Source organism: Rhinoraja longicauda, chromosome 1 (genome assembly GCF_053455715.1).
Source record: "Rhinoraja longicauda isolate Sanriku21f chromosome 1, sRhiLon1.1, whole genome shotgun sequence".
NCBI lineage: Eukaryota > Metazoa > Chordata > Chondrichthyes > Rajiformes > Arhynchobatidae > Rhinoraja > Rhinoraja longicauda.
Genome location: NC_135953.1, coordinates 3,391,928 through 3,410,344, shown reverse-complemented (window position 1 = coordinate 3,410,344; position 18,417 = coordinate 3,391,928). Strand labels below are relative to the sequence as shown.

Genomic DNA, 18,417 nt, shown 5'->3' with positions numbered 1-18,417 from the left:
ATGTGAGTGTGTGTGCATGTGAGTGTGTCTGTGAGTGTGTGTGTATGCGTACGTGCTTGTGTCTGTGTGTATGTGTGTGTGTGCGTGTGTATGTGTGAGTGTGCGGGTGTATGTGTGAGTGTGCGGGTGTATGTGTGAGTGTATGTGAGTGTGTGTGTGTGTGTGTGTGTATGTGTGTGTGTATGTGTGTGTGTATGTGAGTGTGTGTGTGTGTATGTGTGTGTGTGCGTGTGTATGTGTGTGTGTGCGGGTGTATGTGTGTGTGTATGTGTGTGTGTGTGTGTATGCGCACGTGCTTGTGTCTGTGTGTGTGTATGTGCGTGAGTGTGTGTGTGTGTGTGCGTGTGTGTGTATGTGTGTGTGAGTGAGTGTGTGTGTATGCGTACGTGCTTGTGTCTGTGTGTGTCTGTGTGTGTGTATGTGCATGAGTATGTGTGTGTGTGTGTGTGTGTGTGTGTGTGTATGTGCGTGAGTATGTGTGTGTGTGTGTGTGTGTGTGTGTGTGAGTGTGTGTGAGTGTGTCTGTATGTATATAAGAGATACTGGGATTTGCTGTGCTTAGAATAGAAATAGCAGAAACAAATAACATTTATTCATTTTTAGACATATTCATTGGATTAAAAAGTAACGGTTTAAAAAGTTAATTCGCACTCTCAAATATTTGCTTCGTTCTTTCTGAGTCACTGCATCACCAGAAGGAATACAATCAGAGCCCAACACAAGTAGCCCCAGACACGGGTTTGTCATGGATGTGTGGGAAGGAACTGCAGATGCTGGTTGGTTCAAACCGAAGATAAGACACAAACTGCTGGAGTAACTCAGCGGGACAGGCGGCATCTCTGGAGAGAAGGGTCGGGTGGGAAGGAACTGCAGATGCTGGTTTAAACTGAAGATAAGACACAAAATGCTGGAGTAAAACTCAGCAGGTCAGGCAACATCTCTGGAGAATAGGAATAGGTGACGTTTCGGGTCGAGACCCTTCTTCAGACTGGGTGGCGGGCTGGGTTCCAAGTTCCCGTTGCTGATACTCAATGATTCTTGCTTTTATTTTTAGGAGCAGGTTGTTTTTAAAAAAATGTTTCCTGAGAGAGCAGAGTGAAAGAGTTGCAGATGAATTAACAGTCTGACAGGGACTGTTGTGAACACACCTTCCATGATTGCAACCCAACTTTGCAAACTTTTGATTAGCTAATAGCTTCGTTAGTCGTAACAGATGGGAGTCTTTCTTGGGGTTTTGAGAGAGGAACTGCGAAGTGTGGGAACAAGGGAGCTGGATTAACAACTTCAGTGGGGATACATCAGTGACACAGAGAGGTGACTCGAAACATAGGAGGAGACCATTTGGCCCTTCGAGCCAGCACCGCCATTCATTGTGATCATGGTTGATCATCCACAATCAGTAACCCGTGCCTGCCTTCTCCCCATATCCCTCCATTCCGCTAGCCCCTAGAGCTCCATCTAACTCTCTTTAAAATCCATCCAGTGAATCGGCCTCCACTGCCCTCTGTGGCAGAGAATTCCACAAATTCACAACTCTCTGGGTGAAAAAGTTTTTTCTCACCTCAGTTTTAAATGGCCTCCCCTTTATTCTTAGACTGTGGTCCCTGGTTCTGGACTCCCCCAACATTGTGGTCTGGACTCCACCAGCTTGAAGATTGGCGGAGGAGAGGAGGTGAACTGCGTTAATGGGTCAAAGAGAAAATAGCAGAGGAGAGGAGTGGTGAAGGCACAAGGGACTGCAGATACTGGAACTCAGCGGGTCAGGCAGCATCTGTGGAGGGAATGGACAGGGACGTTTCGGGTTGGGATCCATCTTCAGATTAGATGATGATGTTTCATCGTGGGCCCCTTCTTCAGATTAGACAGGTGACATTTTGGGTTGGGTCCCTTCTTAAGATTAGACTTCGGGTCAGGACCTTTCAAATTAGATTGACAATGTTTCGGGTCGGGACCCTTCTTCAGATTATTTTTTTAAAAAAATGTTTTATTTTAATTTTTATTAGCAAGGAAGAAAGAGAATTACAAATATAAAGGTTATGGGGATAGAACCGGGAGATGATAAGTATAGTTGTAAATCCAACCCTAAACTCAAGTTTTAACTTTAGTTTTAAATTTTAGTTTTGTGTCAAACCCATTTACTTTTTTAAAAATTCAATAAATGGAGACCATATTTTAAAAAATAGATCTGGTTTGTCAATTAAGACAAACCTTATTTTTTGCAAATACAAGGTCTTGGTCATTTCCGTAATCCACATTTTAATTGTGGGGGTTACTGTTTTGTTCCAAAATTTAAGTATTAATTTTTTCGCAGTTATTAAACTGTAGTCAAGAAAATGTCTCTGACTTATCGTAAAGTTTGTAATGTGATATTAATTTTGAATCTAAGTCCAGTTGGTTATCGATAACTTTGGAAATAGTTTTTAAAATATCGATCCAAAAATTTTGCATATTTGTACAAGTCACAAAAGTACAAGTCACAAAAGTATGAGTTAAATTGGCTTCTTGAAATTTACATTTATCACAAGTAGGGGGCTTCTTCAGATTAAATGATGATGTCATGTGTCAGGATCCTTCTTCAGATTAGACTTGATATTTCGGGTCGGGACCCTTCTTCTGATCAGACTGATGATGTTTCATGTTTGGGACCCTTCTTTAGATTAGATTGATGACGTTTCATGTTTGGGACCCTTCTTTAGATTAGATTGATGACGTTTTGGGTCAGGATCCTTCTTCAGTTCAGTTTAGTCCAGTTTAGTTTATTGTCACGTGTACCGAGGTACAGTGAAAAGCTTTTGTTGCGCGCTAACCAGTCAGCAGAAAGACAATACATGATTACTATTCACAGTGCGTGGGTACATGATAAGGGAATAACTTTAAATGCAAGACAAAGCCAGGAAAGTCCGATCAAGGATAGTCTGAGGGTGATCAGAGGTATTTCAGGACCGCTCTCTGGTTGTGCTAGGATGGTTCAGTTGCCTGATGACCGCTGGGAAGATTACATTTTAGGTTTGGACACTTCTTCAGACTCTTCAGAAGAGCATTGAGACAATAGACAATAGGTGCAGGAGTGGGCCATTTGGCCCTTCGAGCCAGCACCGATTGAGATTACTTAAAGGGCTACAGGAAAGAAATAGCACGAGCAGGATGGTGAGAATGGCCTCCGAGGCTCTTATCAAGCCTTTATATCGAGCAGCCTGGGACAATTATCCTGTTAGCCGAGTGAGGGAAGATCTCACGACCAAAACAGCTCCTGGTTTGAGAACCGTTGAGTAAGACATTGGCAATGCAGTTGACATTTTATAAAGTTGATTTGCAGATAGCACCAATTAGTTAGATTATGCAAGGAAGACCCTGCCATTATTAGCAATCAGACACCGTAATCAGTAGATTTTCTCTTCATCGGGCTTGAGAGATGGAGACATCACAGGCCCTTATTGTAAAAGGAACGTTTGCCCAGAGTTTTTGACTGGATCTCGGGCTCCAGTTGTGAAGTTTCAATCTGCAAAATAAAATGGAAAGGGGTGAGGACACAGCAATGTCAGCTTTGTTGCGGCTTAAGAGTTGAGAGAGTCAGAAGAAGGGTCTCCACCCGACTCGTCACCTGCCCTTTTCTCCAGAGATGCTGCCTGACCCGTGGAGTTACTCCAGCACTCTGTGTGCTTCTAAGTGCTTCTTCCCTCCTTGCTTGGGCATTAGGGGTGCCAACTATCTCACTTCCAAATAAGGGACAAGGTGACCTCACTGACCCGCGCCCCACGTGACCTCACCCGGCCAGCGGCCAAGTCCTCCCGCTCCACCAATGGTGGCCACCCAGGCCTTACGGGGGTCGCTACGCAACTTCCGTAAGGCAGCGCCCGGGCCTCCGGACCTACACTGCCCGGACCTACACTGTCGGGGTCTACACTGCCCGGACCTACACTGTCGGGGCCTACACTGCCCGGACCTACACTGCCCGGACCTACACTGTCCGGACCTACACTGTCGAGGTCTACACTGCCCGGACCTACACTGCCTGGGCCTACACTGTTGGGGCCTACACTGTCGGGGCCTACACTGTCCGGACCTACACTGTCCGGGCCTACACTGCCTGGGCCTACACTGTCTGGACCTACACTGCCCGGGCCTACACTGCCCGGGCCTACACTGTCCGGACCTACACTGTCCGGACCTACACTGTCCGGACCTACACTGCCCGGACCAACACTGTCGGGGCCTACACTGCCCGGGCCTACACTGTCTGGACCTACACTGCCCGGGCCTACACTGCCCGGGCCTACACTGCCTGGGCCTACACTGTCGGGGCCTACACTGCCCGGACCTACACTGTCTGGGCCTACACTGTCCGGACCTACACTGTCCGGGCCTACACTGTCTGGACCTACACTGCCCGGACCTACACTGCCCGGACCTACACTGTCCGGACGTACACTGTCCGGACCTACACTGTCCGGACCTACACTGTCCGGACGTACACTATCCAGACCAGCCTTCGGGCCTATAGTGTCCGAGCCTACACTGCCCGGACCTACACTGCCCGGGCCTACACTGCCCGGGCCTACACTGCCCGGACCTACACTGTCCAGGCCTACACTGTCCGGACCTACACTGCCCGGACCTACACTGTCCGGACGTACACTATCCAGACCAGCGTCCGGGCCTACAGTGTCCGGGCCTACTGCGCCCCCCGGGCCTAACACGGGACAAGGGCGGTCCTGTACGGGAACCCAATATACGGGATGTCCCGGCTAATACGGGACAGTTGGCAACCCTATTGGGCATGCAGATGCTTGCTGCTTTTTAGTTTTATGTTTCAGTTTCAGGGACGCAGGCCCTTCAGCCCAGAGTCCGCGCCGACCAGCGATTACCCGTACACAAGTTCAATCCTACAGAAGCCAATTAGCCTGCACACCTGCACGTCTTTGGAGTGCGGGAGGAAACTGGAACACCCGGAGAAAACCCACGCATGTCATGGGGAGAAAGTACAAACTTCGTACAGACAGCACCCGTGGTCAGGATCAAACCCGGGTCTCCGGCGCTGTGAGGCAGCAACTCTACCGCTGCGCCACCGTGCCAACTCTAAAGGTTGCTCCTCAAGTTCCGATTCAATCCTTTCCCCTCTCATCTTAAACCTACAGCCTCTGTCTCTTGATCCCCTATTCTGGGTTAAAACACTGTGCGTTCTCCTCATGCCTCACCCTCCTACGCTCCAGGGAATAAAACCCCAGCCAGCCCAACCTCTCCCTTTCGCTCAGGGCTTCGAGTCCTGGCAACATCCTCCTAAATCTTCGCTGCTCTCTTTCCAGCTTAATGACAGAAGCCAAGGCACCTGGGATTACTGGCATCTCCCGCCCAAATAGCAACCAAAAGGCAGAGCCTGTTTGGATGTTACCTGGGCCTGTTGTTTTGAGTTACAACGAGAGGCGGACATTTTTCTCTGGAGTGTAGGGGGCCGAGGGGTGACCTTATTGAGATGTACAAGATCATGAGGGGCACGGATAAAGAACGCCCAAAGTCTTTTTTTTCCCCAAGGTAGAGGATTCTAAAACTAGAGGGCACAGGGTTAAGGTGACAATAGACAATAGGTGCAGGAGGAGGCCATTCGGCCCTTCGAGCCAGCACCGCCATTCAATGTGATCATGGCTGATCATTCTCAATCAGTACCCCGTTCCTGCCTTCTCCCCATACCCCCTGACTCCGCTATCCTTAAGAGCTCTATCTAGCTCTCTCTTGAATGCATCCAGAGAATTGGTGAGAAGGGAGAGAAGTTTTACAGGACATCAGGGGCTACATTTTCACTCAGAGGGCCGTCCCTATCTGGAACGAGCTGCCAGGGGGAGTTATAGAAGCGGATTCAATTATGACCTTTAAAAGATATTGGACAGATGATGTAGGAAGGAACAGCAAATGCTGGTTTATACCAAAGATAGCCCAAACTACTGGAGTATTTCAGCGTAGGAAAGTAACTGCAGATGCCGGTACAAATCGAAGGCATTTATTCCCAAAATGCTGGAGTAACTCAGCGGGTCAGGCAGCACCTCAGGAGAGAAGGAATGGGCGACATTTCGGGTCGAGACCCTTCTTCAGACTGACGTCAGGGTGGGCGGGACAAAGGAAGGATATAGCTGGAGACAGGTAGATAGAGGGAGATCTGGGAAGGGGGAGGGGAAGAGAGGGACAGAGGAACTATCCAAAGTTGGAGAAGTCAATGTTCATACCGCTGGGCTGCAAGCTGCCCAAGTGAAATATGAGGTGCTGTTTCTCCAATTTGCATTGTCAGGTATTTCAGCGGGTCAGGCAGCATCTCTGGAGAAAAAGCATGGGTGACATTTTGGGTCGAGACCCTTCTTCAGACTCCTGAAAGGGTGACCCAAAATGACCCTCGACTTTTTGGGAAATGGATTTCTGGGATAATAACCGCTATTCTCAGTTCTTTCTTTCAGATTTAGACTTTACTTTTAGACTTTAGAGATACAAGGCGGAAACTGGCCCTTTGGCCCATCGGGCCCCTGCCGACCAACAATCGCCCCGTACACTAACACGACCCTGTACACTGGGAACAATCTACAATTACCGAAGCCAATTAACCCCCAAACCTGCACGTCTTTGGAATGTGGGAGGAAACCGGAGCACCCGGAGAAAACCCACGCAGGTCACGGGGAGAACATACAAACTCCGCACAGACAGCACCCGTAGTCCGGATGGAACCCGGGTCTCTGGTGCTGGGAGGCAGCAACTCTACCGCTGCTACCCAATAGATTTCATTTAATAGATTTAAAGATTTCATCTGAACAAGAGCCGAACCTTTTCACATAGTGGTTACGGAAGCAGATATATAAAATGAGAGCACCGATGTTTTACAAGGATGTTGCCAGGACTTGAGGGCCCGAGATATTGGGATAGGTTGGGCAGGCTAGGACTTTATTCCCTGGAGTGCAGGAGGCTGAGGTGTGATTTTATAGAGGTGTATAAAATTATGAGGGGAATAGACAGGGTGAATGCACAGAGTCGTTTACTCAGAGTAGGGGGAATCAAGAACCAGGGGGATAAGTTCAAGGTGAGAGGGGAAAGATTTAATAGGAACCTCAGGGGCTACTTTTTCACACAGAGGGATATATGGAACGAGCTGCCAGAGGAGTTAGTTGAGGCAGATATTATGATAATATATAAAAGATGCAGAGTGCTGGAGAAACTCAGCAGGTAAGGCAGCATCTCTGGAGAAGGTGGACAGGTGATCTTGGGACCCATCTATACACATTTGTTCAGGTACATGGATAGGAAAGGTTTAGGGTAAGTGTAGAAAGGAGCTGCAGATTCTGGTTTATACCGAAGATAGACACAAAATGCTGGAGTAACTCAGCTGGTCAGGCACCATCTCTGGAGAAAATCATAAGTTCATCGTTCATAAGTTATAGGAGCAGAATTAGGCCATTTGGCCCATCAGGTTATTCACTTTGGTGCCAAGAACAGGAAGGCAGATTATTATCTGAATGGTGTCAAAAAAGGAAAAGGGGACGTACAACGAGACCTGGGTGTCCTTGTACATCAGTCACTGAAAGTAAGCATGTAGGTACAGCAGGCAGTGAAGAAAGCTAATGGCATGTTAGCCTTCATAACAAGAGGAGTTGAGTATAGGAGCAAAGAGGTCCTTCTGCAGTTGTACAGGGCCCTGGTGAGATCACACCTGGAGTACTGTGTGCAGTTTTGGTCCCCAAATTTGAGGAAGGACATTCTTGCTATTGAGGGCGTGCAGCGTAGGTTCACTAGGTTAATTCCCGGGATGGCGGGACTGTCGTATGTTGAAAGAGTGGAGCGACTGGGCTTGTATACACTGGAATTTAGAAGGATGAGAGAGGATCTTGTTGAAACATATAAGATTATTAAGGGATTGGACACGCTAGAGGCAGGAAACATGTTCCCAATGTTGGAGGAGTCCAGAACCAGGGGCCACAGTTTAAGAATAAGGGGTAGGCCATTTAGAACGGAGATGAGGAAAAACTTTTTCAGTCAGAGAGTTGTGAATCTGTGGAATTCACTGCCTCAGAAGGCAGCGGAGGCCGATTCTCTGGATGATTTCAAGAGAGAGCTAGATAGAGCTCTTAAAGATAGTGGAGTCACGGGGTATGGGGAGAAGGCAGGAACGGGGTACTGATTGTGGATGATCAGCCATGATCACATTGAATGGCGGTGCTGGCTCGAAGGGACGAATGGCCTACTCCTGCACCTATTGTCTATTGTCTATTATCAAGTCTACCCCGCCATTCAATCATGGCTGATCTATCTCTCCCTCTCCACCCCATTCTACTGCCTTCTCCACATAACCCCTGACACTTGTACGAAATCAAGAATCTCTCAATCTCTGCCTTAAATATATCCACTAACTTGGCCTCCACAGCCTTCTGTGGCAAAGAATTCCACAGATTCACCGCCCTCTGACTAAAGACATTCCTAGTCATCTCCTTTCTAAAGGTATGTCTAATAGGTGACGTTTTGGGTTGGAACTTTTCTTAAGACCCAGAAAAACAGTCTGAAGAAGTGTTCCACCCCGGAACGTCACCAATTCCTTTTGTCCACCGATGCTGCCAGACCCGCTGAGTTACTCCAGCACTCTGTGAAACGCCACCTATCCATGTTCTCCACAGATGCTGCGTGACCCGCTGAGTTACTCCAGCACTTTGTGTCTATCCAAGTGTTCAAAGGGATGCAGCAAATGGGACTAGCTCAGTTTGGACCGCAAAGATGAGTTGGGCCGATGGGCCTGTTTCCCTGCTGTACGATTCTCCCACTCTGTTTACTTTGTCTGTTGTATTCCGCTTTTCTAAGAAAACGTGGGGTTAGCAAATGGACGGAAATTGGAGGGATTCACAGCCCTGTTGTAAGCCACAGTGTTGCTGAGAGTTGTGGCTTGGTGGGGAGCTGGGTTAGGGTTATGAATTAACATGGGCATGGATCTCAGAGTCAAAGCATAGTCTGTCCAAGAGTTGATATAGGTCAGGGCGAGGGGTGAGGCAGCACAATGCATCGAGCAAGAGGTGATGACTGGACTTAGTTCACACACACACAGCGTCTCTTGCTATGTTCTCTGGGTGGGGTCCATCTGTTTTGTGGCTGATTCTCCACTGAGATGGAATTGCTGCTACTTTTGTTCCTGGCTGAGGATGTCGTGGTTGTGGTATGAGCGTGCCGCCCTGCTGGGCACCGACAGGGAGGTGTGAGTCACTGCTGTCACTGCCTCCCTCTCCCTCTGTCTCTCTAATAGACACAGACGCACTCACGTGTACGCACACACTCACGTACACAAGCACACGCTCACGTGCACACACACACTCATGTGCACACACTCACTGACGTGCACACACACACTGACGTGCACACACACACTCATGTACACAAGCACACGCTCACGTAGACACACACGCTCACGTGGACTCACACACTCACTGACGTGCACACACACTCATACACACTCACTCACTGACTTGCACACACACACTCATGTACACAAGCACACACTCACGTGGACACACACACTCACGTGCACACTTGTAGGGTAGTGTACCTTGACTGGAATTTAGAAGGATGAGAGGGGATCTTATCGAAACATATAAGATTATTAAGGGGTTGGACACGTTAGAGGCAGGAAACATGTTCCCAATGTTGGGGGAGTCCAGAACCAGGGGCCACAGTTTAAGAATAAGGGGTAGGCCATTTAGACAATAGACAATAGACAATAGGTGCAGGAGGAGGCCATTCGGCTCTTCGAGCCAGCACCGCCATTCAATGTGATCATGGCAGATCATTCTCAATCAGTACCCCGTTCCTGCCTTCTCCCCATACCCCTGACTCCGCTATCCTTAAGAGCTCTATCTAGTTCTCTCTTGAATGCATTCAGAGAATTGGCCTCCACTGCCTTCTGAGGCAGAGAATTCCACAGATTCACAACTCTCTGACTGAAAAAGTTTATCCTCATCTCAGTTCTAAATGGCCTACCCCTTATTCTTAAACTGTGGCCCCTGGTTCTGGACTCCCCCAACATTGGGAACATGTTTCCTGCCTCTAACGTGTCCAACCCCTTAATAATCTTATACGTTTCGATAAGATCCCCTCTCATCCTTCTAAATTCCAGTGTATATAAGCCTAGTCGCTCCAGTCTTTCAACATATGACAGTCCCGCCATTCCAGGAATTAACCTAATAAACCTACGCTGCACGCCCTCAATAGCAAGAATATCCTTCCTCAAATTTGGAGACCAAAACTGCACACAGTACTCCAGGTGCGGTCTCACTAGGGCCCTGTACAACTGCAGAAGGACCTCTTTGCTCCTATACTCAACTCCTCTTGTTATGAAGGCCAACATTCCATTGGCTTTCTTCACTGCCTGCTGTACCTGCATTCTTCCTTTCAGAGACTGATGCACTAGGACACCCAGATCTCGTTGTACGTCCCCTGTTCCTAACTTGACACCATTCAGATAATACTCTGCCTTCCTATTCTTACCACCAAAGTGGATAACCTCACACTTATCCACATTAAACTGCATCTGCCACGCATCCGCCCACTCACACAGCCTGTCCAAGTCACCCTGCAACCTCATAGCATCTTCCTCACAGTTCACACTACCACCCAGCTTTGTATCAACTGCAAATTTGCTAATGGTACTTTTAATCCCTTCATCCAAGTCATTAATGTATATTGTAAATAGCTGCGGTCTCAGCATCCATGCTTTTTGTGTCTACCTGCAGTTCAGTTGTGGTCAGTTTTTGTTACCCTGCCATAGGAAGGATGTTGTTAATCTGCAGAGAGCGTGGAGAAGATTTACGGAGATGTTGCCAGGACTGGGGTCTGAGCTATAGGGAGAGTTTGGGCAGGCTAGGACTTTATTCCTTGGAGCGCAGGATGCTGAAGGATGACCTTATAGAGGTGTATAAAACCAAAAGGGGAATAGTCGGGTGAAGTACACTTGTATCCAGAGGAGCTAACTGAGGCAGTCACATGACTTTGAAAAAGCATTTGGAGAGGTACATAGATAGGAAATGTTTCGGGGGATATGGGCCAAACAGAAGAGGTGGTCTAGTGCAGATGAGGCATCATGGCTGGGTGTGGTTGGGTGAAAGGACCTGTTTTGTACTGTATGACTCCATCACTAATTTCACTGCATGGTTTTGTTATTGTCTTCAGTTCTGGCCGCTACATCAGAGGAAGGATGTGAAGGCTTTGGGGAGGGTGCGGAAGATGTTTACCAGAACCTTGCTTGGATGGGGTGGTATTATTGGAGCATCGTAGGTTGAGAGACCTGTTAGAAGTTTATAGCATTATGAGAGGCTTAGAATCCTAAGAATAAAGGGGAGGCCATTTAAAACTGAGGTGAGAAAAAACGTTTTCACCCGGGCAGTTGTGAATTTGTGGGATTCTCTGCCACAGAGGGCAGTGGAGGCCAATTCACTGGATGGATTTAAAAGAGAGTGAGATAGAGCTCTAGGGGCTAGCGGAATCAAGGGATATGAGGAGAAGGCAGGCACGGGTTACTGATTGTGGACGATCAGCCATGATCACAATGGCCTCCTCCTGCACCTATTTTCTATATTTCTATCTTTTTCCCAGTTTGAAATATCAAATACTAGATTGCAGCATGGCTTTAAGATGAGAGTGGCAAAGTTTAAAGGAAATGTAGGTGGCTAGTTTTTTGTTACACAGAGGGTGGTGGGGGTTTGGAACGTGGTGGAGGCAGATGCTATAGTGGCATTTAAGATCTTTGGATATGCAAATGGATATGCAAGGAATGGAGGGATGTATGTTCATAATTCATAGATGCATAATTAGGCCATTCGGTCCATCGAATCTACTCCGCCATTCAATCATGGCTGATCTATCTTTCCCTCTCAACCCCATTCTCCTGCCTTCTCCCCATAACCCCTGATACCCGCACTAATCAAGTAGCTGTCAGTCTCCACTTTTAAAATACCCAAAGACTTGGCCTCCACAACCACCTGTGGCAAAGAATCCCACAGATTCACCACCCTTTGACTAAAGAAATTCCTCCTTATCTCCTTCCTAAAGGAACGTCCTTTAATTCTGAGGCCGTGCCCTCTGGTCCTAGACTCTCCCACTAGTAGAAACATCCTCTCCACACCCACTCTGTCCACACCTTGGGGTTATGTTCGACACAGGCATCCTATAAAATTCTTAAAGGATTGGACAGGGTAGATGCAGGAAAAATGTTCCCAATGTTGGGGGAGTCCAGAACCAGGGGTCACAGTTTCAGAATAAGGGGTCGGCCATTTAGGACTGAGACGAGGAAAAACTTCTTCACCCAGAGAGTTGTGAATCTGTGGAATTCTCTGCCACAGAAGACAGTGGAGGCCAATTCACTGGAATATTTTCAAGAGAGAGTTAGATTTAGCTCTTAGGGCTAACGGAATCAAGTGATATGGGGAAAAAGCAGGAACGGGATAAACATAGAAACATGGAAAAATAGGAGGCCATTTGGCCCTTCGAGCCAGCACCGCAATTTTAGATGACCAGCCAAGATCATATTGAATGGCGGTGCTGGCTCGAAGGGCCGAATGGCCTGCTCTTGCACCTATCTTTCTATGTTCCTATGTCTTGTTGCTCAGCTGTACTATTCCACGCTAAAAGGCAACTAACTCAACGCGTTGCTTGCCTGCATGTCAGCCACATCCCGAGCATAGAGAATAGAGGAGGAATGTGTGTGTGTGTTGGCAAAGGCTGCTTGCCAGCCTCAGCTGGGCTCAGGCCCAGTGCACAAATGACTGAGCTTCCTCCCTACTCCGGTGAAGCGTTGCCGACTCCACGATGAAAGTCTGTCAGTTGCTGTACCTAATACGTTGTTTATATTTGTATTGTGAATCACGTCTTATCATCAGGCACTCAGTCAAATGGAAGCTCCGGGTTAATTTGGGAGCAGACCAGAAATTAGAGGTTGCAGCTCCCAGGATTGCCAGTGCAGGCTGGAGCACTGTTCTCCAGATTCGCTTCAGATTTTTACAGCGCGGAAACAGGCCCTTCGGCCCACCGAGTCCGTGCCGCCCAGCAATCCCCGCACACTAACACTATCCTACACACACTGGGGACAATTTTTACATTTACCCAGTCAATTAACCTACAAACCTGCACGTCTTTGGAGTGTGGGAGGAAACCGAAGATCTCGGAGAAAACCCACGCAGGTCACGGGGAGAACGTACAAACTCCGTACAGACGGCGCCCGTAGTCAGATTGAACCTGAGTCTCCGGCGCTGCATTCGCTTTAAGGCAGCAACTCTACCGCTGCGCCACCGTGCCGGTTCAGTGTTGGTTGGAGATACAGCGCGGAAACAGGCCCTTCGGGTCTGCACCGACCAGCGATCCCCGCACACTAGCACTATCCCGCACACACTGGGGACAATTTATATTTCTCCAGAGAAGGAATGGGTGACGTTTCGGGTTCAGGCCCTTCTTCAGACTGAGAGTCAGGGGAGAGGGAAACGAGAGATATAGATTGTAATGAAGAGTGATACAGAACTAATGAATGAAAGGCAGGCAGAAAGGTGACGATGATAAAGAAAACAGGCCATCGTTAACAGTTTGCTGGGTGAGAACGAGAAGCTGGTGCGACTTGGGTGGGGGACGGATTGAGAGAGAGGGAATGCCGGGGTTACTTTTATCCTTAACTGGTTTAGATTTGTTTAGTTTAGAGATATAGCGCAGAAACGGGCCCTTCCAGAAACGGGCAGAAACCGAGTCCACGCCGACCGGCGATCCCCGTTCACTAACGCCATCCTACACACACACTGGGGACAATTTACATTTATAGAAAGCCAATTAACTTCCAAACCTGCACGTCTTTGGAGTGTGGGAGGAAACCGGAGGTCTCGGAGAAAACCCCCACGCAGGTCACGGGGAGAACGTACAAACTCCGTACAGACAGCACCCGTAGTCAGGATGGAACCCGTGTCTCTTGCGCTGTGAGCGCTGTGAGGCAGCAACTCTACCGCTGCGCCACCGTAGGTTTAGGTTTATGATTGTCACGTTTACCAAGGTACAGTGAAAAAAAATTGTTTTGCTTGCGATACAATCAGATCAGATATTAATACATAAATAACAATCACGCCAAACTCATGTCCAATAAGTAGAGCAAAGGGGAAATTACAGAGTGCAGAATATAGTTCTCAGCATTGTGGGGCATTGTGCCTGATGTGTAGGATAGTGCTGGTGGGCATGGACTCGGTGGGACGATGGGCCTGTTTCCAAGCTGTATCGCTAAAGTTTAAAGTGTACCGAGGTACAGTGAGAAGCTTTGTTTTAAATGCTATCCAATCAGATCAGTTAATACTATAATTAAATACCATCAAATCAAACTCAAGTACAATAGTTAGAGCAAAGGGGAAGATACAGAGTGCGGAATATAGTTCTCAGCAGTGTAGTGCATCAGTTAAAGGGGAGAAAGGGGAGGCCATTTAAAACAGGTGAGAAAAAACGTTGTCACCCAGAGAGTTGTGAATTTGTGGAATTCTCTGCCACAGAAGGAAGTGGAGGCCGATTCACTGGATGAATTTAAACGAGAGTTAGATAGAGCTCTGGGGGCTAGTGGAATCAAGGGATATGGGGAGAAGGCAGGCACAGGTTACTGATTGTGGATGATCAGCCAGTATAAGAAAATAACTGCAGATGCTGGTACCAATAATCGAAGGTATTTATTCACAAAATGCTGGAGTAACTCAGCAGGTCAGGAAGCAACTCGGGAGAGAAGGAATGGGTGACGTTTCGGGTCGAGACCCTTCTTCAGACTGATCAGCCACGATCACAATGAATGGCGGTGCTGGCTCGAAGGGCCAAATGGCCTCCTGCGCCTATTTTCTATGTTTCTATGTGTAAGGTGGGAGGGGAAATATTTAAACCCTAAGGAGTTTTGTTTTTGCTCAGAGCATAGTTGGTATATGGAATAAGCTGCTAGAGGAATTAGTTGTGGCAGGTACAATAACAAGATTGAAAGCGTAGGAAGGAACTGCAAATTTTGGTTGACACGGGGGGAAGATAGAACGTGCTGGAGTAAATCAGCGGGACACGCAGCATCTCTGGAGAAAAGGAATGGGTGACGTTTCGGATCGAGACCCTTCTTCAGAACAAGACTATAAAGTCACCTGGACAGGTAAATAGCTAGGAAAGCTTTAGAGGGATAAGGGCGGGTAGGTGGAACTTGCTTAGATGGGGCATCCTGGTCCATCTAAGTTGGCTGAGTTGGGCTGAAGGGCCTGTGTCCGTGCTGTACGACCCTGTGGCTTCATTCATTCACCAGGTGTGGCACCTCGTCAGGCAAGTGTTTTCACTGTTGAATCTGCAGCTCTTAACTCCCGCAGTCTAAGCTGGACTTCCCCAAGAGGCAGTTCCTTGAAATTAGTAGAAACAAGGAACTGCAGATGATGGTTTAGGGGGGAAAAAAAGACACAAAGTGCTGGAGTAACTCAGTGGGCCAGGCTGCATCCTGACCTACTGAGTTGTTCAAGCACATTGTGTCTACCTTGCAATTAGTGCAGGAGCTCAGCAGGTGGCTCAGCGGTAGAGTTGCTGCCATACAGCGCCAGAGACCCGGGTTCCATCTTGACTACGTCTGTAAGAAGTTAGAACGTTCTCTCTGTGACCGTGTGGGTTTTCTCCAGGTGCTCCGGTTTCCTCCGCTACTCCAAAGCTGTGCAGGTTTGCGAGTTAATTGGGTTCTGTAGATTATCCCTTGTAGATTGTTGGTCAGAGCTAGGGTTGTCAACTGTCCCGTATTAGCCGAGACATCCCATATTTTGGGCTAAATTGGTTTGTCCCGTACGGGACCACCCTTGTCCCGTATTAGGCCGGGGGGGGGGGGGGGGGGGGTGCTGTAGGCCCGGACACTGTAGGCCCGGACACTGTAGGTCCAGGGGGCCGTTGTAGGCCCGGACACTGTAGGCCCGGGGGGCCGTTGTAGGCCTGGACACTGTAGGCCCGGACACTGTAGGCCCGGGGGACCACTGTAGGCCCGGACACTGTAGGCCTGGACACTGTAGGCCCGGACACTGTAGGCCCGGACAGTGTAGGCTAATGGAGTGTGCTCGGGGAGCAGGGCCGAGCGCGTTTGCTGAACGGAGGTTGCGTAGCAACCCACCTCCCGGCCTGGGTGGCCGCCATTGGTGGAGCGGGAGCACGTGGCCGCTGGCTGGGTGAGGTCACGTGGGGTGCGGGGCGGTGACGTCACATTGTGACCTTTATTTGGGAGTGAGGAAGTTGGCAACCCTAGTTGGCGTGGACTCTGTGGGCCGAAGGGCCTATTTTCACGCTGTATCTCTGAACTAAACTAAACTAGTTCATTTTAACTCGTTTAGTTTAGTTTTGGGATACAACGTGGAAACAGGCCCTTCGGCCCCCTTAGTCCATGCTGACCATCGATCACTTGTTCACACTACTTCTATCTTATCCCACGTTCCCATCCACTCTCTGCACACTGGGGGGCGATTCACAGCGTCCAATCAACTTACAAAACCCGCACGTCTTTGGGGTGCGGGAGGAAACCAGAGCGCCCGGCGAAAAACCACGCGGTCACGGGGAAACGTGCAAAGTCCACACGAGGTCAGGATCGTGGCCAGGGTCCGCGGCGCGGTGAGGCAGCGGGCTCCACGCGGCCCCCACGCCGATGCGATGGTTCTCTCCCCGCTCCGGAGCGAGCCACAATGCCGCCTCACTTCTTTTATTTTTAGCCCGGTGTGCCGAACTGCACACAAAAACCCGTGACACTCGCACCTTGGCTCACTTTCACCTTGTGTGAAGCAGAGTCTTCAGTGGAAGTGTAATAATAAGAAGCCGATCGCGTACTGAGGCATACTTTACACTGCATTGTGGGAAGCAACACCTCATTTGCTCAAACTGCACATATGTCTCATCCCGGCACCATATGGCACTACAAGCTATTTACAGTAATAATTAATTCTTAATCAGCATTTAACCTCTGTAAAATGTTTTAGAGATCTAATCACCTTCTAGATAGCACTAATGACAGAAAAAAAGTATAAACACAGTCAAAGAGGAAATATACAAAGACACCGCGACTGGATAAAGGAGTCTCATCAAACCCATCTCTTTTGTGACATTTGTTTTGTGATTTTTCTTCCCGTCGAGGGGAAGGGCAGTTGTGCTGGGAGGGAATGGGGCGCTCCCTGGTTTGGGAGGGGGAAGGTGTATTATGAACGCATCGTCGATCTGAACAGGGCTCCCATTTTCCTGGCAGTGAAAGTTGGTTCCGTCACAGCACCAAGTGAGATAAGATAGAACTGTAGTGAGAAGGGGCGATTGATGGCCAGCACGGACATGGTGGGCAGAAGGGCCTGTTTCCGTGCTGCATCTTGAAACATCACCTACACTAGTTTAAATAAATTGGTGTGCGGGCCCACTCCACTATATCAGTGACACATTTTGGGGCCCCATATCTTTTGTCCTTCTCAGAAAATGATCTCTGCTTCCTCCTGCAACAATTTCCACGCTTTCCCCCTGTCACGCTGGAACAATTTACACCTCATCGTATGGTTTCCTTTGACTAATTGGCAAATGGGGGTGGGGGGAGAGGAAGATAGAAAAAGGAGAGGTGGGGGTGGGACAAAGCCTAAGTGGAACATCTTTAGCTTAGTTTAGAGATACAGCACGGAAACAGGCCCTTCTGCCCCACTGTGCGTTACGGTTAGGTTCAGGGTTAGGGTCAGTCCGCGCCGACCGGCGATCCCCGCACACGAGCACGATCGGACAATTTACAATCCTTACCGAGGTCAATTAACCTACAGACCTGCACGTCTTTGGAGTGCGGGCGGAAACCGGAGCACCCGGAGAAAACCCACGCAGGTCGCGGGGAGAACGTACAAATTCCGTACAGACAGCGCCCGCGGTCAGGATGGAACCCGGGTCTCTGGCGCTGTGAGGCAGAATCTCACTATCGCTGCGCCACCGTGCCGCCCAGCGGCTGGGCCCCCCCACCTGTCCTTTCCAGCTTTATCCCCACTACTCCATCAGTCTGAAGAAGAGCCCGGCCCAAAATATCGTCTCTCCATTCAATAGACAATAGGTGCAGGAGGAGGCCATTCGGCCCTTCGAGCCAGCACCGCCATTCAATGTGATCATGGCTGATCATTCTCAATCAGTACCCCGTTCCTGCCTTCTCCCCATACCCCCTGACTCCGCTATCCTTAAGAGCTCTATCTAGCTCTCTCTTGAATGCATTCAGAGAATTGGCCTCCACTGCCTTCTGAGGCAGAGAATTCCACAGATTCACAACTCTCTGACTAAAAAGTCCCTGCACAAATGCTGCCTGACCTGTTGAGTTCTTCCAGCACTTCGTGTTTTTCAGCAACTGTAGCTCCTTTGACTTCTTTAAATTTCATTATTTGTCCCGTTTGATTTTGCACATCAATGCTT

At 48.8% G+C, this 18,417-nt stretch overlaps 1 protein-coding gene across 1 annotated transcript in view; it reads right to left on the bottom strand.

Annotated features, from left to right (window-relative positions):
* Positions 1–564: 564 nt before the first annotated feature.
* LOC144595875 (sideroflexin-5-like) overlaps positions 565–18,417 on the bottom strand; it is a 221,213-nt gene continuing 203,360 nt past the window's right edge. The window contains exon 14 of the mRNA XM_078403737.1: positions 565–3,499. Within this exon, the coding sequence (XP_078259863.1) occupies positions 3,422–3,499 (78 nt within the window). The 3' untranslated portion in view covers positions 565–3,421. The remainder of the gene's footprint in view (positions 3,500–18,417) is intronic.